Raw genomic sequence first — 27850 nt, 5'->3', positions numbered from 1 at the left:
GAGGAATGTGGCAGCGACAAACACGCAACTGCTCTGCACACATTTTACTCGAAACCCAGTGGCACTAAGGCTTCCGATCCCGAAGCAGAGCACGGCGGGGAGCAAGGCGAGACCGCCGCACTCACTTTGTCAATCACAACCAAATGCACAGAAGTCTGTGGAGAAGGCTTCAAAGGAAGATCTTGCTCAAAGATATGCCTCGTCCGAGTCTATCCCAAAGGACATCCTGAAAGGGCAGTAAGGATGTACGCCATAATGGACGACCAGAGCAACAGGTCTTTGGCAAGGTCAGAGTTCTTTGATCAGCTAAGTGTAGGTGGGAATTCCGTTCCATACACGCTCAGAACATGCTCAGGACTGATGGAGACAGCGGGAAGGGCGAGCGGCCTCATGGTGGAAACCATAGATAGCACCATGAAGCTAGCCCTTCCTACGGTGACAGAGTGCAACGAGATACCGGACGACAGGAGTGAGATTCCCACGCCCGAAGTTGCACGTCACCACCCACACCTGAAACCCATAGCAGAGTTCATCCCGCCATTGGATCACGCGGCACAGATTTTACTTCTGCTCGGCAGGGACATGCTGAGAGTCCACAAGGTTCGCAACCAACGCAATGGACCTCACGACGCTCCCTACGCCCAGAGACTCGACCTAGGATGGGTCATCATAGGTGACGTTTGTCTCGATGGAACACACAAACCAGACCGCATTAGCACATTCAGAACAAGTGTGCTCACGAATGGACGCACGTCACACTTCAAACCGTGCCCCAACAACTTCATGCTGAAAGAGAAACTCGGCGAGAGAAGTCAAGGCTGTATCGTGCAGACTTACGAAGAAACCACCATGACTTCGCTTGTACATCCACCGTCTTCGCCGGAGTTTGTACCTCCACGTTTCTCAAAGCCAGCCCTGACTGATGGGAAGAAGACTAAGATGAAGCTACTGCTCGTCGCTCTGCTGGTGGTCGTGGCGGTGGTCGCTGCGGCCGTGGCCTCTCCGTTCCTGTCATCCGAGTGGGAATCCTGGAAGGAGTTCCACGGCAAGGCCCCACAACCGGAACATACCATCCCAAGGCTCGAGCTGTGCGGAGCCGTTCTTGCTACAGATGTGGCGGAACTGATCTTAGATGAATTGGACATCAAACTGGATGCGGTCAAGTTCTACACGGACAGTAAGGTCGTACTAGGCTACATAAACAACCAAACCAGAAGGTTCTACACCTACATTAGCAACCGGGTGGAGCGCATCAGGAGATCGACGCAGCCGGAGCAATGGAATTAAGTTCCAACTGACCAGAATCCAGCAGATCTCGCAACTAGGTCCGTCCCTGCATCTCTGCTGAATCAAACAATCTGGCTGACGGGTCCAGCGTTCCTGTTACGACGTGACGGTGGCCCATGTACTACCAAGGAGACCTTTGGACTCATAGAGCCCGATTCCGACAAGGAGATTCGTCCTCAAGTGACAACTTTCGTAACAAATGTGCGACCAAGAAGTCCACTGAGTCCACACCATTTTGAACATTTCTCTAAATGGACGACGCTCGTGCGAGCGATAGCACATTTAACGCATATCGCAGACTGCTTCCATCGCCCGATGAGAGACACCACTGGTAGCTGCAATGGATGGCATCACTGCACAGTGCCACGCACTGAAGACGAGCTTTCCAGAGCAAGGAAATCAATCTTCCGCTGTGTGCAACAGGCAGCTTATGCAAGTGAGATCAAGGCCATCAACAAGGGAGAAGACCTTCCTAGGGTCAGCACCCTCAGGAAGCTAAACCCCAGGATGGACAAAGACGACTTGCTCAGGATCGGTGGTCGGCTAGGGAATGCAAAATTAGATGAGAATGAACGAAACCCCCTCATAATCCCAAGCCAGAGCCACATCGCAATCTTACTCATGCGCCACTACCACGAGAAGGTCAAGCACCAAGGTCGGCACTTCACAGAAGGAGCAATCCGATCTGCAGGGCTGTGGATCGTTGGAGCAAAGAGGTGCATCGCCAGCACAATCCACAAGTGTATCCGGTGTCGTAAGCTACGTGGAAAACAGGAAGAACAGAAAATGGCAGACCTCCCAGCCAATCGACTCAGTGTGGAACCTCCCTTCACCTCTGTAGGGATGGACGTGTTCGGACCGTGGACAGTCATCTCCCGCCGCACCAGAGGAGGGCTCGCGAACAGCAAACGTTGGGCAGTGCTGTTCACCTGTATGAGTACACGAGCAGTGCACATCGAAGTCATCGAGTCCATGGACTCTTTGAGCTTTATAAATGCACTCCGGAGATTCTTCGCCATCAGAGGGCCAGCCAAGCAACTCCGTTCTGATTGTGGAACCAATTTCATAGGAGCATGTAAGGAGCTTAAGATCAATACGGAGAATGTCGAAGATGATTCTGTCAGGAAATACCTTAGTGACCAAGGCTGCACATGGATCTTCAATCCTCCCCACTCTTCGCATATGGGTGGAGCCTGGGAACGCATGATCGGGATTGCTCGACGCATTCTCGACTCCATGCTATGTGATGTCGGGTCCACACGGCTCTCTCATGAGGTCTTAACCACTCTCATGGCCGAGGTCTCAGCCATAATTAATTCAAGACCCCTGATCCCCGTCTCAACCGACCCGGAGTCACCATTCATCTTGACTCCTGCTACACTTCTTACCCAGAAGACAGATGTGCTCACGGCACCTACCGAGGAGGCCAGCACTGCAGACCTCTACAGACGTCAATGGAGACAAGTGCAGAGCTTTGCAAACACGTTCTGGCATCGCTGGAAAAACGAGTACCTTACGACACTCCAAGTGCGCAACAAGTGGCAGTCTAACAGACCAGACATCCAAGAAGGCGACCTCGTTCTACTGAAGGACAACCAAGCCAAACGGAATGAGTGGCCAATGGGCCGCATCCTCAAGTCGATTCCAAGTGCCGATGGAAAAGTTCGAAAGGTCCAGGTTATGATTGCGAAGCAAGGTGTCGCAAGAACTTTCATCAGGCCCATAGTCGAGATAGTACTACTTCTCTCTCGCAAAGATATGGACAAATAAGTCGACCCGTTGAAGTTGTTATACACTTTTGTTTATGAGATAGGAAATAATTGGTGGTATCTCCTAGATACCAGACGGGGAGTGTCTTGCCTCACGGCAGATGGGGAGCGTACGTTCACAGGAAGTTCCTGTTTTTTTATGCTAATTTTTGTCACGTGACCAGGAAGTGATGATGTTAGATTTCCACTGTACCACGCGGGCGTCGGCCATTACACAGATAAGTCAAGATGGCGGCACGCATCGCATCTCAGTGAGACCACAGCCGCACTTGTCCATTGTGGGAGCTTAAGAAGCATTATCTGTAAGTTTGTTTATATTCCTATAATATTGGCAATGCTGTTGTAATGTTGGAATGACCGTTATAGTGATGTAAATGCCTTTATGGTGCCGTTAAGTTGTTGTAGTATATACGAGGCCTAGTTAGTAACGAAGCCTGCGACTTTCCTTATTGTGGATGTTACGTGTGATTTAGTAGGTCGAGTCAGACTTGTGCCTATGTTGCGATCCTGAGAGTAAAGATGACGAAGTATCTCATCCACAGTTTACTTGTTATGTGTAATGCTGTACATTTGGGGTGCAGTGGGATGAATACACGATGTGCCTGTATGCAACGCACCGGTTTGTGCTTTGTCTAGTTGTTCAGTGGTAATGTAGGGGCCTGGTCCGTCCAGGATCTATTGTTATCTAAGACAATGTTCTGATGCTGTGGTGTTCATTGTGTTGGTGTTTCCGGATTATAACAGATGCTGTATCTGTGTTTTCTCACCAGTTTTACCTTGTTACAATCAATACATGACGATTGGAGTTGGACATTCATCCTGGCTCCGAGGGTTAATTGAACGCAAGGTTATCTACTCGACTAGCGGTGCAACGCAGCGCACAGCAAGGCCGAGATAGTCATGAAGTGTACAAAATTTTAATTTTAATGGTAAGGCGGCCGGGACACTTGAGTAACATAACCATTGGGAAAGATGAGGCTCTGATTGGCTTAAGGGGAAGGTTCAGGGTGAGAATTTTCAAGAACCGTAGAGGGAGAGGAGCAAGGGGGGGGGAAAGGGAATGTGGTCGGGGCTCTCTGGGGACTCTGAGTGTTACGCGTTACGTTACCGGCTTGCAATAAAGAGCCCTTATTACCGAGCAAAGTACTGGGAAGACTCCAGCTTGTTCAGAATGCAGCTGCTAGTGCTTACATGTACACCATTCCGTGAGCACATTACAGCAGTCCTCTTATCTCTTCATTGACGTACCGGTCAAATTTTGACTGGTTTTTAAGGTACTGCTATTAACCTATAAGGCTCTAAAAGGGCTCACCCCCATTGCTTACAGGAACTACTACATTTATATAGTCCATCAAGGTCCTTAAGATCTTCTGATCTACAACTGCTCAGCACTCCCAGGTCTAGGTTGCGCTCTTTTGGCGATCGGGCTTTTGTTATCTTGGCACCCATGCCACTTGAAATCGGGAAATCAGAGTCAGTAGATATATTTAAATCTGCTTTGAAAACCCATCTCTTTAAACTGGACGTCCCTCTTTAGTTTGGTCAGTTGACCCTGCGTCTGTTTTTATTCTCTGCTTTTCATGCATTGTGCACTGGGATCCAAGGATGGAACACGCATGAAACATTTGCATTATTATTATTATTAACGACGTGTCCCAGTCCTCATTTTACACACGTAAGGATATCATCGCACAGGAAAAGACAACAGCTAGCCAGATCGTGGGCTGGCCATATTTCACATTGAGCTGGACCAATTACTGCATAGAAAAACATCTGTAATGTATTTTAAATACAATTTTTTTTTTTATTATAAAATAATAACTTGCACAATATATAATTTAGAATATGTATGTACTCTAATATGTACAATAAAATGCACAAACACTTGCTTAATTTTGTGTAATTTGTAAAATATGTAATTGTGCGTGAATTGTACTTATGGTAATAGTTAGTGGTGGGGGAGAGGTAGTGGGCGATGGTAGGGAGGGGCTGTGGCACTGTGTAAAGAACACTATAAACAGATTTGAAGCTTTCGTGACTGCAAGGAATCATCTTCTTAGGTTCTTTCGGTAAAGTCACGTAGAAAGTAAAATAAAATAAAAACAAAAATCACGACGTTTCGGAGGCAACACAAGTCTCCAGGTGGGACCGTCACAGCCAGATTAGCTGTATCAAGTGATACAGCTAATCTGGCTGTGACGGTCCCACCTGATGACGGAAACTTGTGTTGCCTCCGAAACGTCGTGATTTTTGTTTTTATTTTATTTTACTTTCTACGTGACTTTATCAAGTGATACAGCTAATCTGGCTGTGACGGTCCCACCTGATGACGGAGACTTGTGTTGCCTCCGAAACGTCGTGATTTTTGTTTTTATTTTATTTTACTTTCTACGTGACTTTACCGAAAGAACCTAAGAAGAACACTATAAACACTTTTTCTTTTATTTTACCATGTAAGGCCCACTGAGCTATATAGCTATTTTTCAGAAGCGACCTGGCCACAAACAATAGCACAACGAAGTGGCTTAGCATATGCGAATTTACAGCAGCCAAATGCTCGAAACGCATATTTTTTAATGTGTAGGGAAAAACCGGAGGACCCGGAAAAACATTCAAGTGACCTCAAGGAGACATGCAAACTCCAAATATACAGGCGTCAGGGTCAGGATCGAACCCACGACCTCCTGCATATCAAGTGAGAGAGTTAACATCTCGCCACTGCAGTGTCCCAGGACATAACTACAGTACTGTACTGCACAGATACCGCAAATGTGATCATTTGGACTGTACACTGCACACACTAACATAAGTTTGAGTTTATTTGATTTGTTACACAGATGGTCCCAATTAGTCAGTTGCACGACTGTTTTACAAGGGGAATCCATAGTGCGTGAGCAGCAACAACAGATACATCAAAATTGCAGAGAATGAGAAGAGGGTCCCCTGAAGGAGTACCATTCACTGTAGTGTACCATGTACTGTCGAGCACAACATACTGTACTGTAGTGTACCATAAACTGCAGAGTACATGTGGTTTTGCTGTTTTTATTACATTTCCATTTAAAGTGTGGCTGCGAGCAGACCTTTCATATATCCAGACCAGGGCTCCCCCCCCCGCCCCCTATTGTCTGGCTGTCCAGGGTTTTGACTGGACACACAAATGTCTGGTAGCGGTGTGGTGAGTGTGCACACCTCATAGTGGTACTGCAGGGCTTGAGACTTGTCCCCATCAGCGTCGTAGACGTCTCCGAGGCGGGCGAGGGCGTGCGGGTCTGTGGGCACCACTGTCACCAGCTGCAGCAGCCACTCCGCTGCTTGGCCTGCTTCCTCCAGTGCTTCATATCTGCAAAAGCATTCCCCAATAAATGCAAAATTTCTGCTCTCCATTATACATATAGTTTTGGCGATCTGTGCCTAATGCCTGACACTCTGTATGCTGTCTGTAACACCGGTGCAGGCTACTTGACGCGAAGACAGTTCCAATCATTCCTGCATTTGCTATCACTGTCAATAAGTCACAAGGACAGTTTTTTTTAGCATGTTGCACTATATCTCTAAGAACCTGGTCTTTTTTTCCCACGGACAACTTTGTTATGTTGCTTTGTCAAGATGCAAAAACCCAACCAACATCAAAGTACTGATTCAACAAAATTAATCTCAAGGAAAACTTTTGGGAGATGATCGTCAATTTACACCAAATGTGATATATAGACATTTTTTTATTAAATAAATTCAATACAATCTTTACATTTTAGTCTATTTTCATTAAATATTTACACCAGTATATATATGGCACTGGGGCCTAAAATAGCTCACCTGTCAGGGTCCAATCGAGCTCCCACAATTCTACATTGTAGATTTACATGAAAACTCATTTGAAAACTAATTTCTTGAAAACTGCTTTGTGTGTTTAGTTTTTTGTCCTTCTCCCGTACCTCCAATTATCACTGCTGGCTACGTATGGTGCGAAAGAAGTTCAACATACATAAATGGCAGGAAAGGGCAGCGGAACCTCTACTTTAGTCCACGGATGGTGACCCCACTGATGTTTTTAACCAACACTAGAAATGTAACCATTTTTTCAATTGAATCAAATCAATTGCTCTGCTCGCAATACTGTACATGCATTAAATTGTTTGTGTTGTGTGGAAGGTGAGTCTACAACAACCAGTAACATAAAGTTAAAAATGGAGGCTTTCACACCTGATAGGCCCACAGTGATGACATCACCTTTACTCCCCTATTTAAGACCGAAATAGGAGGACTTCTTCACAATTCTGGCTATTGCCTGATGAAGCTGATTGTTGTAATCACCAGTGAAACGTCACAGTACTTCCGGTTACAACACAATTAAAGGAGGCAATGTGGTGTTAACTTGTTCACCACCATATTTGGAGACGGTGCAGTAGGAGCTGGGTCATAACGTTACAGCAACAATAAACGATACACAAACACTATAAGGGTGCAAAGTATATTTCGATTTAATGCTTTCGTGACTGCAGGGATTCATCTTCTTGGTTCTTTCGGTAAAGTCACGTAGAAGGGAAATAATAAAATAATAAAAATAAAACATAAAATAATTCTCACGACGTTTCGGCCACAACGCAAGCAGCCGTCCTCAGGTGAAAAACAGCTGTCCTGAGGGATCCGAGAGGCCTACGTCGGGGCCTACGTCGAGGCCCACGTGGGGGCCTACATAGAAGCCTACGTCGAGGCCTACTTCGTGGCCTATGTCGGGGCCTACGTCGAGGCTACTTCGAGGCCTACGTCGGGGCCCACGTGGGGGCCTACGTGGGGGCCTACGTCGGGGCCTACGTCGAGGCCTACATAGAGGCCTACGTCGGGGCCCACGTGGGGGCCTACATAGAGGCCCACGTGGGGGCCTACATAGAAGCCTACGTCGAGGCCTACTTCGTGGCCTACGTCGGGGCCTACGTCGAGGCTACTTCGAGGCCTACGTCGGGGCCCACGTGGGGGCCTACGTGGGGGCCTACGTCGGGGCCTACGTCGAGGCCTACATAGAGGCCTACGTCGGGGTCCACGTGGGGGCCTACATAGAGGCCTACGTCGGGGCCTACGTCGAGGCCTACGTGGAGGCCTACATAGAGGCCTACGTCGGGGCCCACGTGGAGGCCTACATAGAGGCCTACGTCGGGGCCCACGTCGAGGCCCACGTGGGGGCCTACATAGAGGCCTACGTCGGGGCCTACGTCGAGGCCCACGTGGAGGCCTACATAGAGGCCTACGTGGAGGCCTACATAGAGGCCTACGTCGGGGCCCACGTCGAGGCCCACGTGGGGGCCTACATAGAAGCCTACGTCGGGGCCTACGTCGAGGCCTACTTCGAGGCCTACGTCGGGGCCTACGTCGAGGCCTACTTCGAGGCCTACGTCGGGGCCCACGTGGGGGCCTACGTGGGGGCCTACGTCGAGGCCTACGTGGAGGGTGCTCGTCAATGGAAGCAGAACAATGAAGCTGATGGGCCAAACATCTCGCCTCTCCACGTCCACATCACGCAACTATTCGGCCTCGGCGCCTCCAGGCCGCACGCCCGCTGCTGCTCTGCTGTAGTACACACAGCTGCGGCTGCTTCGTGTATGACTCCTGCAACTGCAGTTGGGTCGGCTGCAGCTGCTACAGCAGCTACAACAACAACAGCAGCTGCAACAACAACAGCAGCTGCAACAACAACAGCAGCTGCAACAACAACAGCAGCTGCAACAACAACAGCAGCTGCAACAACAACAGCAGCTGCAACAACAACAGCAGCTGCAACAGCAGCTGCAACAACAACATCAGCTGCAACAACAACAGCAGCTGCAACAACAACAGCAGCTGCAACAACAACAGCAGCTGCAACAACAACAGCAGCTGCAACAACAACAGCTGCAACAACAACAACAGCAGCTGCAACAACAACAGCAGCTGCAACAACAACAGCAGCTGCAACAACAACAGCAGCTGCAACAACAGCAGCAGCTGCAACAACAACAGCAGCTGCAACAACAACAGCAGCTGCAACAACAACAGCAGCTGCAACGCAGCTGCAACAACAACAGCAGCTGCAACAACAACAGCTGCAACAACAACAACAGCAGCTGCAACAACAACAGCAGCTGCAACAACAACAGCAGCTGCAACAACAACAGCAGCTGCAACAACAGCAGCAGCTGCAACAACAACAGCAGCTGCAACAACAACAGCAGCTGCAACAACAACAGCAGCTGCAACAACAACAGCAGCTGCAACAACAACAGTAGCAGCAACAACAGCAGCTGCAACAACAGCAGCTGCAACAACAACAGCAGCTGCAACAACAACAGCAGCTGCAACAACAACAGCAGCTGCAACAACAACAGCAGCTGCAACAACAACAGCAGCTGCAACAACAACAGCAGCTGCAACAACAACAGCAGCTGCAACAACAACAGCAGCTGCAACAACAACAGCAGCAAGATGGCGGCGGCGTGTGCGGCCGTGTGTGCGTTGTGCTGCATGGGTGTGGGCTGTGCGTGAGAGTGGGTGAGGGTGAGCTGCGTGTGAGTGAGCTGTGTGTGTGTTTAAATTTAGTGTTTTAAAGATGTCAATTCACCTGCTGTGTATCTTACTACTGTCCCTCCCGGCCATATCTAGTGCCACACTCAACTCTACAAACGGCTACCCGCGTTACTTCGCGTCAATACTTATTGCTAAATTTGCCACTACACCTGCTAATGAAACAACTTATAGACACTTCTACACTCCATCATTGTATCCTTTTAAACCCTATCTTTGTCCCATTACTTCACCAGCACTCCTTCCAAACTTCATTCTGCTCTTAAAAATAACACCATCTGTGAGCTGCTGCTATTCGTCCAAGGTTCGTCGCTCTTCATCCTTTCACAGAAAATACCTGTGCAAACTATTAATTCTACTTTTCTTATTTCTGGGTGGTATTGAGCTTCATCCTGGCCTAAATGTAAAGAACTCATATAATTCTGTAGATTTTTCTGGCAGAAAAGGTGTTGGTGTTCTACATGTCAACATCAGAGGGCTTTTGATTAAATTAAGTCAACTAAAACTAGAAGTAGCAAATCTTGACCCGGACATATTTTGCCTAACAGAAACATTTCTCACTCCTGCCGTCAATGACTTGCAGATTACGATTGACAACTACAACCTTTTTCGGCTTGACCGAGGATCTAAAGGAGGTGGAATTGCCATCTATGTTCGTAATACTATTGCATGTTCACCAGCTCACTCCTTGTTTAAAAAATGTTGCTTGAAGGTCTGGCTCTCAGAATAACTCTCCCTAATAATCAACACATATTGGTAGTGTGCTGCTATAGACCGCCTAGTGGTAAGGATGTTGAAGCTGCATCTGCACTGAGAGAGCTTCTTGGGGGCCTCCCTAAAGGTGAAATAGTTTTAGTGGGTGATCTAAATTGGAATTGGCTAAACCCGCCGGCCGTGGCCACAAATTTTGCAGATGAATTTAACCTGTTTCAATTAATAAATGTCCCCACAAGACCCAACCTAAAAAATCCGGGACAGTCATCTCTGCTTGACGTCCTATTGACAAATGCCCCTCACAATTTCGCACTGACTGGTGTTCTAGGTAATAACCTTAGTGATCACTCCTTCATTTTTGGGGTGAGATCATCAGCCAGACACAAAGCCCCCCCTAAATTGGTTGAGAAGCACTCCATGAGACACTTCAGCATACAGGCATTTACTAATGATGTGCTTCACTCGGATATTGACAAGGTCTGTGATATTCCAAACCTGACTACGGCTTGGGAGACCTTCAGGTACACGTTTCTACAAATTCTTAACAAACATGCTCCGTTGGTTAAATTTAAAACTAAAGGCAATCGTCCACCATGGTTTGATCCTTTGATTACAAAACTCATGAAAACTAGAGACAAGGCTTGGGCATGTGCTCAGAAAAGTAATTTGGTTAATGACTGGCTAGAATACAGGATTTTAAGGAATAGATGCGTCAAAAAAATACGGCATGCAAAAAATGACTACTTCTCTTCTACTCTCCTTGAATCTCATGGAAATGCCAGGATTTTCTGGAAAACAATCAAATGTATCGAAAAGGCATCCAAAACAGATCATCTGCCCGTTCAGCTTAACCGAAATGGGGAATATTTTTCAGATCCCCAAAAAATAGTTGACAATTTTAACCTTCATTTTTCTGAAGCTGGTACCCTATTTGATAATCTATTGGGAGTAACCCCTGCTCATGCAAATTCCTACACCCCTATCCAAACATTAAGCGAATTTAGTTTTCAGCCAATCCACGAAAGTAATGTTCTGAAACAACTGTCCTTCCTCAAAGGGTCCTCCTCTACCGGAGCAGATAGTATTCCCGTCTTTGCTCTACTAAGTGTTGGTCACCTAATATACAAACCTATAGCCCATATTTTCAACCTGTCCATCAAAGAAGCATCAGTTCCTCTAGAATGGAAACATTCCTATGTTCGTCCACTTCACAAAGGGGGCCCTAAAGATGATCCAAATAACTACCGATCTATCTCAATTTTGTCCCCGTTGATGAAAATTTTTGAAAAATTATTGAACTACCAAATTATCAGTTTCCTGTCCGCCAACAATCTATTACATCTAAAACAATCTGGGTTCCGAAAAAAATACAGCACCACATCTGCTGCATTAGACTCTATGAATCACATTTACAGTAGCCTTGATAATAAGCAGTACTGCGCCTGTCTTTTTCTTGACTTGTCCAAAGCTTTTGATACAGTAGACCACAACATCCTGCTTAGTAAAATAAGTTGCCTCGGTTTTTCCGAAAACACAGTAAAATGGTTAAAAAATTACCTCTTTTCTCGCACCCAAACTGTATTCACAGATGGTTGGAGGTCAAACAGTGTTAAGATAACAAAAGGGGTTCCACAGGGTTCCATTCTCGGCCCCCTCTTGTTCTCTCTTTATGTAAATGACTTGGGCACTGAACTGGATTATTCCAGGGTAAATCTTTTTGCAGATGACACGGTACTAATTACTGCTTGCCGCTCTCCGGATGACGTGATTGCTAAGCTCCAGAGTGATTTCAACAAACTACAACATCAGCTAGTTGCTCTTAAACTAGTCCTAAATCCTGCCAAAACCAAGGTGCTATGCTTCTCACCAGGACTAAAGCGGGAAGTTATTTTCCCCAAATTACATTCCTTAAATAATGATCAAATAGAGCAAGTTAAGATCTATAAGTATCTTGGGATCATCCTGGATTCAAAACTGAATTTTGAAGATCACATTGATTATATTGGGAAAAAGACAAAAATTAAAATTGGTTTTCTATATCGACACAAGCACTGCTTCCCCCCTATGTTCCGTTTGGAATTGATTAAAGCTACCATACTGCCTCTACTTGATTACTGTGACATTGTTTATAAATCAGCCCCAAGTACTGTACTGAAGAAGCTTGACTCAATGTATCACTCGGCCTTAAGATTTGCATTGAACTGCCCATATAGGACTCACCACTGTGACCTCTACATTGGGTCAAACTTAACATCTCTGAATGTTCGACGGCTTGTGCACCAGATCTTATTTATTCATGATGTACTTGCAAAAGAATCTGCAGATTACCTGCTGGATCTCATCTCTGTTTCAAAGAACAAATTTGACCTAAGGTCTACACTCATTTACCAGCTTAATATTCCCTATTGCCGTACATATACTGGAGGAAGGGCCTTTGCTATTGATGCCCCCAGGGTCTGGAATGCTGTTGCCAATAAATTGAAACTTGAGTCACTACCTATGAGATCTTCACTCAAAACTGCTCTAGAGGAGTTGTACACCCCTAGCTGCCAGTGCTATTCAGTGACCTAAAATAAAATGTTTCGCTCCGGATGATCGCTACAAAGTATGACCTGTGTTTTGATTTAGTGTGCTGATCTTAAAGGTGGAGTGACTCATGCAGCCAGCTATGGCTGCAGGGTTTTGGTAGTACATGTTGTTTATGCCATTTATTGTGAAAATTCTGTCACAGTTCCTATGATTGCTTTTGCATTGCTTTCATGGCTTTATTTTGGTGATTTCGAAAAGTGTATTGGTTTAGCCATGTTTGTTTGTTGTAGTACAGAGTTAGACTGATGGCCTTAATTTAAGCTGTCTTGTGGTTGTTGTTGTTGTTGTTTGACTTGCATCCCACTGGGATTTTTGCACACAGCGTTGGTGTACGGTGTTTTTTCTGCAATATTTTGCTGTCTTTTCTTGGATTTTCTGTTTGCACTTAGTCACATATTCACTTTAAGATGTTTTTTTGTTCATGTTTTTGTTTTTTGTTTGTTGCGGTTGCACCCGATTCAAGAGCTGAATGGCTCACAGGGCTATACCTAATAAATGAACTTGAACTTGAACTCGAATGTTGAGGGTTTACTCTCCAACACACCGGTGTGCTGAAGTAGTAACTAATTTGCACGTTTTGTTTACGTTACTAATTGGCTGTGTCGGGTGGTGGCGGGTTTAACAAGATTTCTATTTACATGATCTAACCCCCAAAAAAACTTGCTATGACATACAGCAGACCGAAAGCATCCATCAGACCTCCTGTATACTACCTGGAGGTCAAGACAGTACTGTTCTAAGCTTTCGACAAAGGAGAGGCAGCCTCTCTTCTGCAAAAAGCATTCAGACATTTTACAAGAATGCCTGGGGTTTGCCCAGAAGAAAAGATCATTACACGCTCAGTTTTCATCTTACCCTATTCTCTGGGAAAGTTGTTGTGGAGGGTTTACTGTTATCAACCAGGGCACATTAGATAATTTGATGGGTGTGGCCTTTACATTACCTTCTTACCCAGGTGATGGCCTAGGTGGTCGCTGGGCGACCTCAATGCTTCAGACAAATTAGCCATGTATGTTTGCCGTCACAACTTAAGCACTAGGTAAACAAGAGCCAACCCAATACCTTCTTGTATGTTGTACTGGTAATGTTGTACTCATCCTCATAAATAGTGTTTCAAAAGTGTGAGTCTAAGTTGTGGTTATTTATTTTAGTCACATTGTGTGGGTGGATGTGGCTAAGGGTGTGAGTGTTCTAGGGGAGTGGGAGTGCAGTGGTTACCCCACTGCACTGCGAACCGAGCGTCCCGAGTTCGATTTTCACTCACAGCCAACATGCCACAAATGAACCACAATACTTTGCTGATCTCATCAAGGAGCATAAACCATCACGTGAACTCCAGTCATCCTCGCAGTGGCTTTTGGCTAGCATCGAACAAAGATGGCCACCGCATTGCGCACCTTCAAATGTGCTTCTGTGGCCATATGGAATGCTCTCCCTACCGATATTAGGAAGCCACTAGAGCGATGCACTTTTAAATCATCTCGTTTGAAAACTAATTTCTGAAGAACTGCTTTTTGTGCTTAGTTTGTTGTCTTTCCCTCGCACCTCTGATTAGCCCGGTTGCCTACGTATGGTGCGAAAGAAGTTAAACATACATACATCGGTGAAGACTATCTGAACCAGTCATGGGCCTCCCCTAGGTCGACTCAGCCTTAAATAAGTACCTGGTGCAGTGTGTAAACATCAACACTGTGGAAACAATCGCAACCGGGCGTGGTATGAGCCCACCACCCTCTTTGCCCGCTCTTTCGGCCTTCATGGTTTGCTAGCTAACAACACTTGCCCCAACAGTGTATTAAAGAGGCGAGATGGGGGTTCTTTGTGTTTTGTTACATGCTGGCGATGTGGTGCATCACTGGAGGATGGTTGCGCAGGATGGAGTGCAACTTGAGAAAGCAGTCGAGCGCATCCTGGAGACGTCCAAGATGCTTGTGCGCCAGGCCTGCACAATACAGCACAGCGTCTTCACACACGGCAGCAATGCCACATCACGAACAACTTCACAGAACATTGTTGTACACAAAACCAGTGGGTTACGTTCATCTCTGAGGGTGGCCGTGTTCCTGAGCCACAGGTGGAAAGTACACACTTCCATGGTACGTGCTGGCCTCTCCATAGAACCAACAGTGTGGCATAGCGAAGTGGGCAGCACGGTGACCTGATTCTTGAATATAATTGACATGTAGAATTGTAACAATTCATTGAATCACTGGGAAGGAGGTTGCTTGTTCAATCCAACACGCTTTATGTGGAGGGTGCATTTCAATCTCCATGAATGAGCCCCACTGATTTCTATGTCAAAAGCCAAATACACCTCACCATTGTCAGAATAGAGAAAACAAAATAGGTTTTTATTTAGGGTAGGAAACAGCATTTCACAATCTGCTCCACTGAAACAACTATGGAAATATGGAGTCAGCTAACACGACCGGTGTTGTGTTATCCAAGAGTGAAACAAAAGTCGCGTACAAAGAGTTCAACGAGCAAAAGAAAACAAGTGTTGGAGGAGCACAGCTGAAACAAACAACAAAGGAGGAGATGGAGCGATAATATTAGCTTATGTTCAGGAGTTAGGATGATGGCATCACAAGACAAAAAGGGATGGTGTTTTTTTCTTGATTAATTTATTTTAATTTTTACCAAGTAAGGCTCACTGAGCTTCATAGCACTTTCTCAGAAGCGATCTGTCGATCACAAATGATAGCTCAACGAAGTGGCTTCTCATCAAGTGGAAATTTAAATCAGCCAATAACTATAAATGAATGTTATAAATGTTTAGGGAAAAACCGGAGGACCTGGAGAAAAAAACCACGTGACCACGGGCAGAGAGACAGACATGCAAACTCCAAATATACAACAGGCGTCAGGGTCAAGATCGAACCCACAACCTCCTGCATACCAAGCAAGGTCATTAACATCGCGCCACCGTGGTGCCCCCGTGATTATGTGGTGAGACCTGAATCGAGCATTCAATTAATTTCAACTTGTAACTTGCACAGTATTTGCTTACTCTGAAAGACAGAGAATGACTCGGAGGTTCAAGGAACCACAGACACGCGGTAAAGGCAGCCAGGCGGTGAACCGGCACCAAATTCCCCCCAAGCTCTGTGGTCCTCTATATGAAAAAAGAAAATAGAAACTATTTTTTATTTTACAATGTAAGGCCCACTGAGCTATATAGCTCTTTTTGAGAAGCGGCCTGGCTATAACAAATGATAGCTCAACGAATTGGCTTATCACGTGGAAATTTATCGCAGCCAAATACTCCAAACGCATGTTTCTAAATGTGGAGAAAAAAACTGGAGGACCCGAAGAAAAATCCATGCGACCACGGGGAGGACAGACAAACTCCAAATATACAGCAGGCGTCAGGGTCAGGATCGAACCCACAAAATCCTGTATACCAGGGGAAGTGGTTAACATCTCGCCACAGTGGCATCATGGTAGGTGTTATCGGCCAATTCACAAGTGTTTACGTGTTGGGAGGAAACTGGACAAAAAACACGTGTGCGAAGGCACAATACTCTATCCCGTACAGATGGAATAGAGGTGGGGGATTAGACCACACTGGTTGTACTGCCATCTCTTGTGGCAAGTTAGGTATGGCAACCTCGGCACCACAGTGCTGAAATACAGGCATCTGGAAATCATGATCAAGATTCTCAATTATGATTCTGATAAAGTGAATGCTTAAGTTTGTTATCGTCAGCTGTGTTTTTCTTTAACTAATACATTATATACATTAACTTTTAAATTATTATTAAATTATCCACAATCTGTTTGCCCCCCACCCCCCCCCCCCCCATTTCCCAATGAATATTGCCGTGGTGGCGAAATACTACTTCCCTCGCCTGGTACGCAGGTCTTGGGTTCCATCCAGAGCCTACCCCCTGTATATTTTGAGTTTGCATGTCTCTCTCACCATGGTCGTGAGTATTTTCCCCGGATCCTCCGGTTTTTGCCCTCCATATTTAGAAACATGCATTTCGATTATTTAGCTCCTTCTATAAATTCCAAGATATGATAAGCCACTTTGATGAGCTATCATCCGATCATCCTCGCAGCAGCAGCAGCTTTTGGCTAACCATCGAACAAAGACAGTCACTGCATCTCGCGTGTTCAAATGCGCTTCTGCGGCCGTCTGGAACTCTCTTCCTTCTGATATTAGGAAGCCACGGAGTGATGCACTTTTAAATCTAGATTAAAAACTCATTTCTTAAAAACTGCTTTTTGTGTTTAGTTTGTTGTCCTTCCCCTGCATCTCCGAATCGCTCAGTTGGATAAGTACTGTGCGAAAGAAGTTCAACATATATACATACATACGTGTGGCCAGCTGGCCTCTGAAAAAAGAGCTCATATCTCATTTGGTTTTACCTGCTAAAATAAAACATCAGCCATTAATAACAGTAACGCGTCCACATGCCCTCGTGTGCGAACTTGCACGCCGGTCTCTCTCTCTCTCCCGCTTTGCTTGTTTTGTGTCTCCCCCCCCGTGCGAGCGGGCGTCGAGCTACCCAGGTTGTAGAGCGCCTCGGTGCACGAGGCGTCGTTGCGGAGCGCCTCGCGGTAGTAGTCGGCCGCCTGCTCCGCGGAGCCCCCGAGGAACAAGCAGTTGCCCTTGTTAACGAGCGCCTGCGGGTTGTAGCGATCGGCCGCCATGGCTACATCGGCATATCTCTCCGCCTGGGCCACGTCGTTCCTCTGTTGGGCAGAGCAGTGGGGGGGGGGGGGGGCGTGGGGGAAGAGAAGGCACAGGAGGATGTTTCAATAAGCAAAGCCGGCCCCCCTATTTATTCCGTGATCTATGGTCACACTGTATAATTAGAATCACACAGCATTACCCCCTCTTACTCATGTGCCAGGGGAAATGTAAACGACATGCCACACAAACCGTAGTTTTCACCGTTCATCAGCTTCACTTTTCAATACATTTCACGCATACAGTCTGTCCTCCGATAACGCGGCAGTTGCGTTCCTGAAGAACACCGCTTTATGGAAAAATCGTGTCATAATAAATTATAATGTAGGCTAAAGCACAGTCCTCAGTAACACGTGAGATGCGTACCCAGGCTGACCAAAGACTGATGCGCGTGGGTAGCATCTATAAGCATCCAGCAGCATCCCACCTTCTATGATGCAGCCGTACAACTGCTTACTCGGGCGACGTAGTTCTGTTCGCTCAATTGCGTTATATCCACTTCCCATCCGCATTCTAAAAAATGTGTTCCCTAATACATTCATCGCGTTATATCCAATTCGCGTTGTGAAAACACGTGGCAGTATAGGAGGACATACTGTATTCACTCCCTCAGAGGACAAAAACATATGTAATGATTCGCTGCTCTTCCAAATTTAAGTTATGACCTCGTGGTAAAATCTACAGAAAGAAAATATTACCATTCACTGTGCAATTTTGACTGAAATGGCACCACCAAAGGATACTGAATTATTAGACGTCTCTTTCCTTAGGAGTAGAGTGGCACGCAATTTGAAGGTTGCAAAGTCAAATCTTTGTTGGGGGTTGACTCAGCCCATCATCCCTCCGGGGTCAGTAAAATGCGTGTAAGTCGATAACGGCCATTCCATGGATAGACTTGTCACCGTCACAGGAATGTAAAACCTCCACCACTTTCTCAGCACTGTAAAAGGAGGATGAACACCACCTTAATGCTCATTTGAGCGGAAATAACTTTGACATTGACTTATTAAAATACCCTTATAGACAGAGGCAGGCAGTAAATGGTGAGCAGCTGTTCAGACACTGTCTGTGGGTTACTCTGACTCGGCACACAATGTTCACATCAGGGGTTTGCAACAGCGGTCGGAATAACAATGAGCAGAGTGACCTTGAGGAACACACCACTTGTGTTGTGTTTTTCAGGATGTTTATCTGAATTATATGAAGTTAAACTGAAAGCGGAATGTAGCATGACATAGCACATGGCTGTCGAACAGGTCTGGATGGAGCACGTGACCTGGTTGTGATGTTGATGATATTATTTATATTATTATCATTACAGCAAAGCCTCAGTGAGTCTCATAACAGGAATTCTGTGGTCTGTGCAAGACTTGCCTTCTCATAAAATCTAAAATAAAAACTCTTTACATTTCATTTATTTATTTATTTTATTCATTTGTATTTACTACTCACCTTTCTTATGATATTTGTTGGGCACGGTTGCACTTAATTTTTTGCGCGTGGTTACAATTTACTTTGCTCAGTCGGTGTTAGCCACTGAGGTCATGACGGGTTTCTTTATTCATCCCTGTTGCTCTGTGCCCCCTGTAATGTTTCCATTATGCTGAAATGTGCACGGATGCCTACTTTATTGAGGGCGATATTAACACGTAAAATAAAGATTGAATGATTTTCTGGAGGGTCCTGCCAAGTTTTTGCAGCAGGGTTTGATGATCAATTTGTAAAATCTTGACTTAAAGCTTTCGTGACTGCAGGAATTCATACTCTTTGGGTCTTTCGGTAAAGTCACGTAGATAGAAAAATATTTTAAAAAATCACGACGTTTCGATCGCAACACGAGCAATCGTCTTCAGGTGAAACAATACAGCAGGCAAACTGCTGAGGCAGGAGAAATATCGCGGGAGAGCTGCTGCAGAAAGAGGTTATATAGGTTTGAGATGGGTGCAACCCAAGGATAACTGGACGGGGCTAGAGATGGAATTTGCATGTAAATGTAAGATCGGAGAGCCTGATATAGCTCACGATTACGGTGCTGAAGAGGCGGCCATTGTATTGCTAGAGATTAGAGATTAGCATGTCAATCTGTAATTTACATGTAAATGTAACCTCTACAACAACACAGAGAGCTTGTGATGGTTTGTTATGGCTTCGATCTTACATTATGCAAGAGGCTACTTGATTAATGTTCATGCTCCTCACGTAACCACCCTGCGCTGACCTCGAAGAAAGGTCGTGACCCCACAGAGTATGTACCAGGAAGAAGAGAAATGCCAAGTTGGTGGCGGCTGCACTCTTCACACGCGTGTCTTTTTTCTCAAACATCTTCAACGCCTCAACAGCCTGCACACAAGACACCGACACAACCCGTGCAGGGGCTTGGACAGTCCAACGGCAACAGTTCAGTTCACTGGCATACTGACACCCATTTACGCAAACCATAACCGGTACTATACAATCCTTGCGTTACTTGAATGGCATTGCACCCTTAACTTAAAAACCAAATGTTTACTTGAGTATCTGATATTTAGTTTTTTTTTTCTAAAAAGCTAGATTTAATTGGTGAACATACCAAAAAAACATAACAAAAAACGTGCAAGCACCAATCACCATCACGATGAATTGTTGTGCTTCCATCACTCTTAGCTCCTACCTGATCAAAGTCTTTCAGTTTGAGGTACATGATGGCCTTGTTAATCTCCAGGTCATTGGCCAGTTCCACATACTGGGATGCCTTCACCGTCTCCACACACCTGCAGCATGTGTGTAAACACCATCGGACAAAGAGAGTCACTGCATCGCGCGCTTTCAGATGCACTTCAGAGGCCGTCTGGAACGCTCTTCTGATATTAGGAAGCTACTGTCACGATGCACTTTTAAATCATATAGATTGAAAACTCATTTCTTTAGAACTGCTTTTTGTGTTTAGTTTGTTGTCCTTTCCCCGCACCTCCGATTCTCATGGTTGGCAACGTACAGTGCGAAAGAAGTTCAAAATACACACATAAATGTGTGATGCTCGTCTCCACCGCTCGTTGCAGTGCATCACGGTTAAAATCGAGCGGTCGCCCCGATTATTATTGCGGTGTGGAATAACCACCATAACGCTACTTGCCATCACTCACAGTGGAGATTAAACAACCCATGACGTCATTCGCAAGAGTAGGCCATTTTACAAATTCTAAGATATCCCGCAAATTACTAAATGTATGTAGGTTGAACTTCATTCGCAACATACATAGCCAACCGTACTAATTAGAGGTACCAAACATGCTACTCCTGATTGTTTAGCACGGTGGTTTGATTAGCAACCACCGTGCTAATGAATCAGGACTAGACATAGCAATTATTGCCCTCTACCAACAGACTAATACCCCAGGCCACTCATGCCATTGAGACTATCCTGGTCTCTTGAGTTCTCACCGGGTAAACAAATTAAACTAAACTTAAACATCAGCAATGGTCCTGAGTGAATGGTACAAATGCAACAATCCTATGGCAGGGTCCAGCATTAAAAAGGCAACACGATTTCATGTAAAAAATAATTTAACTTCATTGAGGTTGATGTTTATTTGATTGTTTAAAAAAACAATAAAGTCTTTTATGTATCACTGTGTAAAAAATGCATTGCATGTTTTTATTCAGACGTGACTGTATCTGAAATTGTAAGTGAACAGCTTTGCTCGTAAAAGCCAGTTAACAAATTGGTGAACAGTACCAGTCGTATCCCGCCACAAAAGTCTCTTCGATAGCGGGGGCGATCAGCTTGGCCGCCGTCATGATGAAACGCTCGGCCATGGTGCGCCTGCATACCCCGAGCAGTGCATCATGCGTCAACGCTGCACCGTGGCCACCATCGCCAACACAATCAAAATACAAAGATCCTCCGTAGAGCCTTAACAGACTGTTGGGGCAAGTGCTGTTAGCGAATAGGGCTTATAAAGGACGGCACAGCACACAAGGGGGTGGGTGGATAGCAAACACTCCCGGCCGGCTTTGTCTCCCCAGCTGTGATGTTTACACACAGCACCAGGTACTAATTTGAGGCTGAGTCGACCTAGGGGAGGCTCATGATTAGTTCAGATCATCGTAACCTATGTTGGCCGTGAGCAGGAATTGAACTCGGGTCGCCGGGTTCATACAGCAGTGTGCGAACCTCTGCACTACCACTGCTCACAAAGCAGTACATACACAATCACATAAAAGTTGTATCCTGATTTCAAGCCAAAATCCACAATAGACAAACATGCCTGCTATTAACATAACTCCTAGTTTGCGCACATAAGAGCATTATAGTCAGCCTATATCTTCTTCTTGGTTCTTTCGGTGAAGTCACGTAGAAGGGAAATAAAAAAAAGAAAGCATGATAAATGATTATTTTATTATTTCCCTTCTACGTGACTTCACCGAAAGAACCAAGAAGATGAATCCCTGCAGTCACGAAAGATTTAAATCGAAATTCAGCCTATATCTGTTTAATATTTACGTTTCTATAGTTTTGAAATTTGTGCTGAGATCAATCTAAAGGTAAACTGGCCAGGAAAATGTTGCACTCCAAGGAATGTAATATTTAGCTTCGATTTAACTTTTGATTCATGTTTGTGCAACATATGCAATTTGTCTCACACGGTGATTCTTTTGCTTCTTGTTCCAATTGCTTTACTTCATTTCCGCACTTTGGTTTTTTTTTCTTCTGTTTTTGCTCATTGTCACCAAGGTCGTCACTCTTGCAAATGAGACCCATCCTGGTCTCGAGTTCTCACTACCTGGTGGATTGACATTAACTTGAAACTACTCCCTCATAAAGACTGACTCACCCCTTGCTGCATATTTGCTGCTACCACTCTTGTACAGCTCTTTCTCCTCGTCAACTTCGTCTTCATTTTTCAATTACACTGTCATCCCCATGACATAGTGCCATTTAGAAGACACACACTGAGACTATATATACTTATAAATGCTAACAATGTCTAATTGTATGTTTCCTCAATTCTGTCTCCAATTTGGAAAGATTCATAATTTAGTTGCCTTTTATTGTCAACTATAACCCTCGACCACTCGACAGAGGAAATCAATTCAAGTTGTCACGTGGTCAAATATATTCCAATTGATTGGTTGAAAAGCAAGTAAAATTGTCGACTCAGCCTAGCTGGAGATTAAATCCAACGTTACTGGATTTAAACAGAGCTCAGCTCTGGAATGAAAGGACCTCCTGATCCAGGTTATAAATCATATTGGTTGTGAAAGCCTTTGTGTAAAATAAGTATTGGCAAGGCTTGATTCTTAAGATGGTCTGCACATTGTATGCAGCAATGGTCAAGTCAAGGGTGTGCTGTTCATACCCGGAATTTAGCAATATCATCTACTCCAGGGGTAGGAAACTTTCAAAGCATAAGAGACATTTTTTTTACCAAAATAGTTGGAGAGCCACATCACACGCACAGCTGCTTGTACACAGACACAGCAGCAGCAGGGACACCACAGATGACAACTAACATTCTGACTTAAATCAACAAAATAGGTGACGGAATAAACTGCATCTATTTTGTTTCCCCCCCCTGAGTTATTCTTTATCAATACAGTTTGACTGTTGTACAGTTTGTTGTCACCAAGACATTTTATAGTGCACCCATTTCCTGCCATATGTCATCAATTATCTTTATGTTAAGTTGTGTTTCAGATTTAAGTGAAAAAAACGGCTGCCCACAAGGAGGAAGACAAAGAGCCACTGCACGCGGTTCCGGAACCACAGCTTGCCGACCCTCGAACAATTGATGAAAACACAGTTGTGAGTGACTATTGTTTCATATTATTAATTTGAATGTTATTAGTTAACGCTCGATTCTCAGTGGGTGGATTATCCGTGGTTGTGGATTAACCATGCCTGTGGTAAGAATAATTACAATATCCCCATGCATGCTCTGGTTTAATTATTCTCTGCTCCTCACACACAATTCAGTGCCCTTGTGACCATGACTGCCAACACATCAGCGAGTAAACTTATTACACCAAGAAATTATAAAAACAGGAGATGATCTGGGTAATGGCCCTTTCTCACAGCCCACTGATGGGCCAGAGAGGTATAATTACTATTATTATACACTTTTTTTGCAAGGCAGCATTATTGACAAATGTGTTGAGTTATTTTGTTATTTATCCATTCGCTCTCAAGGCGAATGGATACTCTGACTACACTGACTACACAATCCGCAAAGCCATTACCCCAACCGTGAGGAAGGAGCTATCTGAGGATCCAATCAAAACCACCACCTTGCCATACATAGCAGGGGTAACCAAAAAGATTTCCAAATCATGAACAAACACAAGATCCAAGTCCGATTTAAAACAGTACATAAAATTCATCATCTGATCGCCTCTGTGAAGGACAAGATCCCTGACATGCAATATCCCGGCGTCTACAAACTAAGTTGTATCTGCGGCAGTAGCTACAATGGGGAAACCAAACGACATGTCTCGGACCGTGTTCGTGAACCTAAGGCAAATTTGAAACACGGTAGGACCAATACTTTTGCCGTGGCTGATCATTACAATTGATTTATCTAAGACGAAGGTACTTTGCAAACCCACTGGCTATCAACAAAGATTCGTTCATGAAGCCATCCATATATACAGACATAGACACAATTTTAACCGAGAAAATGGGTACAAACTAGGGCTGAACGATTAATCGATTTCAAATCGAAATAGCAATTTGAAACAATGCGATAAGCAAATCGCAGAAACTGCGATTTGAAAAGTCCTATGACTTTCGTATTGGAATTGTTTACTTTTTAATTATTATAACTATTTATTTAACTGAACAATTGTTCTATGTTTGATTATTCTATTTCAATTAAACATTTTAATAAATCTATAGTGACTGTGTATGTCACTGTGTGGTGCCGAGCTGACGAAGCCACGGTGGATAATGTGTTGGCATTATGTGTAGCCCGCTTACTGGGCGTAGTACCAGCCCTAGCGGGGCTTGTGCGAGCGCTGGTCAGCGTGGAGGCACCACGTACAGTGTGCGGTACGGGCTCCCGGTGAGGGAGCGAGAGGGAGTGTCAGCCAGCCAGGGTTACGTTGGGGCATGATACTCTAGTTGACCTGCCGACACGTGACTGGATGATATTGGAGGGGGGGCATCGGTGGACGGGGGCCGCTGGGCGGTCACGTGGCATAAAAGAGCTCTCGGGAGCCTTCGGGAAAGAGCTCGAGAGATCTGGAAGGTGGGTGGGGCAAAGGGCGGGGCAAAGGGCGGAGCCAGCCCCAGCCTTGGGGGATATATCGGGGGCCCGTGAGGGGCTCGAGATTCTTCGTGTTGCTGGTGAAGAAGATCCACGTCGGGTTAAAGAAGCCTCTAGCCACGCGGTCCGGGACCCAGCTTGTGGTCCGGGCCAGGATAGTGAACCATGTCTAGTTCTGCCATAGCGTGGCTAGATGGGCATTCAACACCCAAGTGTAGGTTGTGTTATGTTATGTTGAGTTACTGAAATAAATTGTTGCTCCCAAGGCAACGTCTGCGACTCAGTTGGACTCAAACAAATTCATGTTTGAAGCAATTCATATATTTAAAGTTCTCATCCTTGCATTAAAATATATAGAGCAATTCTTATTTCGATGGTAGCATGTGGTAATGCTGCATCACATGTTTTAAATCTATTACACAGTGAAAATTGAACTGAAGCTTGACTTTCATAAATTTAATCGCAAATCAAATCGCAATATCTGTCAGAAAAATCGCAATTAGATATTTTACCCAAATCGTTCAGCCCTAGTACAAACTCAGCAATCACTGGAAAGATGTTATCAACCATTTCAAGTCATAACTGGCTGTAATGTTTCCATTTTAGACCTGGCAGCCCTTCAATTGGTGGAAGCCCACCACCAGGACCATCACTGCCCATGACGACCATCACCACTAGCAGTAGCCCTTTGTTGGTGGAAGCCCACCACCAGCACCATCATTACCTACTACTACCATCACCTCTAGCAGCAACCTCCACCGTCAACAGTGTGATTGTGTAAAGCGAGGTGCAATGATTACCTGGCAGCCCTTTAATTGGTGGAAACCCACCACCAGCGCGACCGTTGCCCACTACTACCATCACTTCATTAACATTAGCTGCCCCGCCCATGCTGCTACACCTGATTTACACCCATGTTTAACCTTTACCTGGCAGCCCTTTCATTGGTGGAAACCCACCACCAGCGCCGTCGTTGCCCACTACTACCATCATTTACATTAACATTAACTGCCCCGCCCATGCTGCTGACACTTGGGCTACGGCCATTTTAAACCTTTGCAATGAGATAGTGACATCTACTGGTTGGAAAAGGGAAGCACGGGTACAGGCATCATTATAAACATTATCCAATCCCCAAAGGGAGAGGTATCTAGGCCAAAGGTGAAGGGCAGGGCCGGCCGAGAAACTCCGAGAACCGGCTAGAAAGTTCCACGAAAAGGGCGTGGCCGGAGGCAGAGCCTAGCCGCACCTGCGGCAATATAAGCGGAGGCGGACTCATTTTGAATACTGGTAAAATGTATTCTTAGGTTTTTTCGGTAAAGTCACATAGGTAAAACATTAAAATTAATGAAAGTAAAATAAAATAAAAATCACGACGTTTCGGAGGCAACACAAGTCTCCGTCATCAGGTGGGACCGTCACAGCCAGATTTGCTGCATCAAGTGAGGCAATGATTCAAGATGTAATCCCTTAAAAGCAAGTTGAGGGGGGAGGAGAGGGGGGCGGAGCTCATCAGAATGTGGTAGCCAATGAATGGAACGTATCGGGAGGGAGGGGGGCGGGGCTCAAAGACGGCACGACGTGCCACGTAGAACGCATCGGGAGGGGAAGGGGGGGCGGGGCCAAAAGAATGCACGACGTGGTACACGTCGACGGCGTGGACGTGGCTGTGCGCAAGCAACTACTGCTGCACACGCCAACGCATTGGACAGAGAGGGGGAGGGGAGGCCAAAAGAGAGTGTGGTGCAAGTGTACGTGGACATGTGTGTGTACAAGCACCTGTTGATACACATGATAGAAAAGAACGAAAATGCCCATGTTTATACCAGTGCTGGCTGAACAATGAAGAGAGTACTATTAAACACTGGGGATGTTAACACTCGGTAAAGTAAAGTAAAATAGTGCCTGTCAGATAAGATGGTCCAAAAATGTGTAATTAAGTCTTTTTTGCGTGGTTGATAACATCTTTCCAATGATTACTAAGTTTTGGAAAGATGTTATCAACCACGCAAAAAAGACTTAATTACACATTTTTGGACCATCTTATCTGACAGGCACTATTTTACTTTACTTTACCGAGTGTTAACATCCCCAGTGTTTAACAGTACTCTCTTCATTGTTCAGCCAGCACTGGTATAAACATGGGCATTTTCGTTCTTTTCTATCATGTGTATCAACAGGTGCTTGTACACACACATGTCCACGTACACTTGCACCACACTCTCTTTTGGCCTCCCCTCCCCCTCTCTGTCCAATGCGTTGGCGTGTGCAGCAGTAGTTGCTTGCGCACAACCACGTCCACGCCGTCGACGTGTACCACGTCGTGCATTCTTTTGGCCCCGCCCCCCCTCCCCCTCCCGATGCGTTCTACGTGGCACGTCGTGCCGTCTTTGAGCCCCGCCCCCCTCCCTCCCGATACGTTCCATTCATTGGCTACCACATTCTGATGAGCTCCGCCCCCCTCTCCTCCCCCCTCAACTTGCTTTTAAGGGATTACATCTTGAATCATTGCCTCACTTGATGCAGCAAATCTGGCTGTGACGGTCCCACCTGATGACGGAGACTTGTGTTGCCTCCGAAACGTCGTGATTTTTATTTTATTTTACTTTCATTAATTTTAATGTTTTACCTACGTGACTTTACCGAAAAAACCTAAGAATATAAATCCTTGCAGTCACGAAAGCTTCAAATCTAGAACTGGTAAAATGGTCCCATGGACATATTTTTATTTAAGCCATGCCACTCCTCCCCCTGATTACTGCGAGGAATCGAGGGTCACTCACGACCTCTCAAAATATTAGTTTTCGGTCGTTCGTGCTTCATGGGGGTTTCCCTTTCGATATTTTTCCGACCTCACCTCTCCCTCTCCATTTGCCGCAGCATATCATTCTTGATGGCGTCTATCACCAAGTTAGTGTGCGGATCATCCTGCAATCCACACAGATATGGACACACGCACATAAAAAACAACAAAGATTTCCCGTATAGCCTTG

General features: G+C 45.3%; 1 protein-coding gene across 4 annotated transcripts in view; it reads right to left on the bottom strand.

Moving 5' to 3' along the window:
* The window catches only part of IFT88 (intraflagellar transport 88), a 95059-nt gene that overhangs the window by 35190 nt on the left and 32019 nt on the right, over positions 1-27850 (bottom strand). For all 4 annotated transcript variants that reach the window (XM_078603707.1, XM_078603703.1, XM_078603704.1 and 1 more), the window contains 7 exons: positions 27715-27785; positions 21329-21415; positions 20264-20363; positions 19867-19953; positions 17429-17615; positions 14748-14856; positions 6249-6399 (listed from right to left, as the gene is read on the bottom strand). In XM_078603707.1, coding sequence (XP_078459833.1) covers positions 6249-6399; positions 14748-14856; positions 17429-17615; positions 19867-19953; positions 20264-20363; positions 21329-21415; positions 27715-27785 — 792 coding nt within the window. The remainder of the gene's footprint in view (positions 1-6248; positions 6400-14747; positions 14857-17428; positions 17616-19866; positions 19954-20263; positions 20364-21328; positions 21416-27714; positions 27786-27850) is intronic.

Source organism: Lampetra planeri, chromosome 21 (genome assembly GCF_965212315.1).
Source record: "Lampetra planeri chromosome 21, kcLamPlan1.2.h2, whole genome shotgun sequence".
NCBI lineage: Eukaryota > Metazoa > Chordata > Hyperoartia > Petromyzontiformes > Petromyzontidae > Lampetra > Lampetra planeri.
This window is presented reverse-complemented; position numbering and strand designations above follow the sequence as displayed.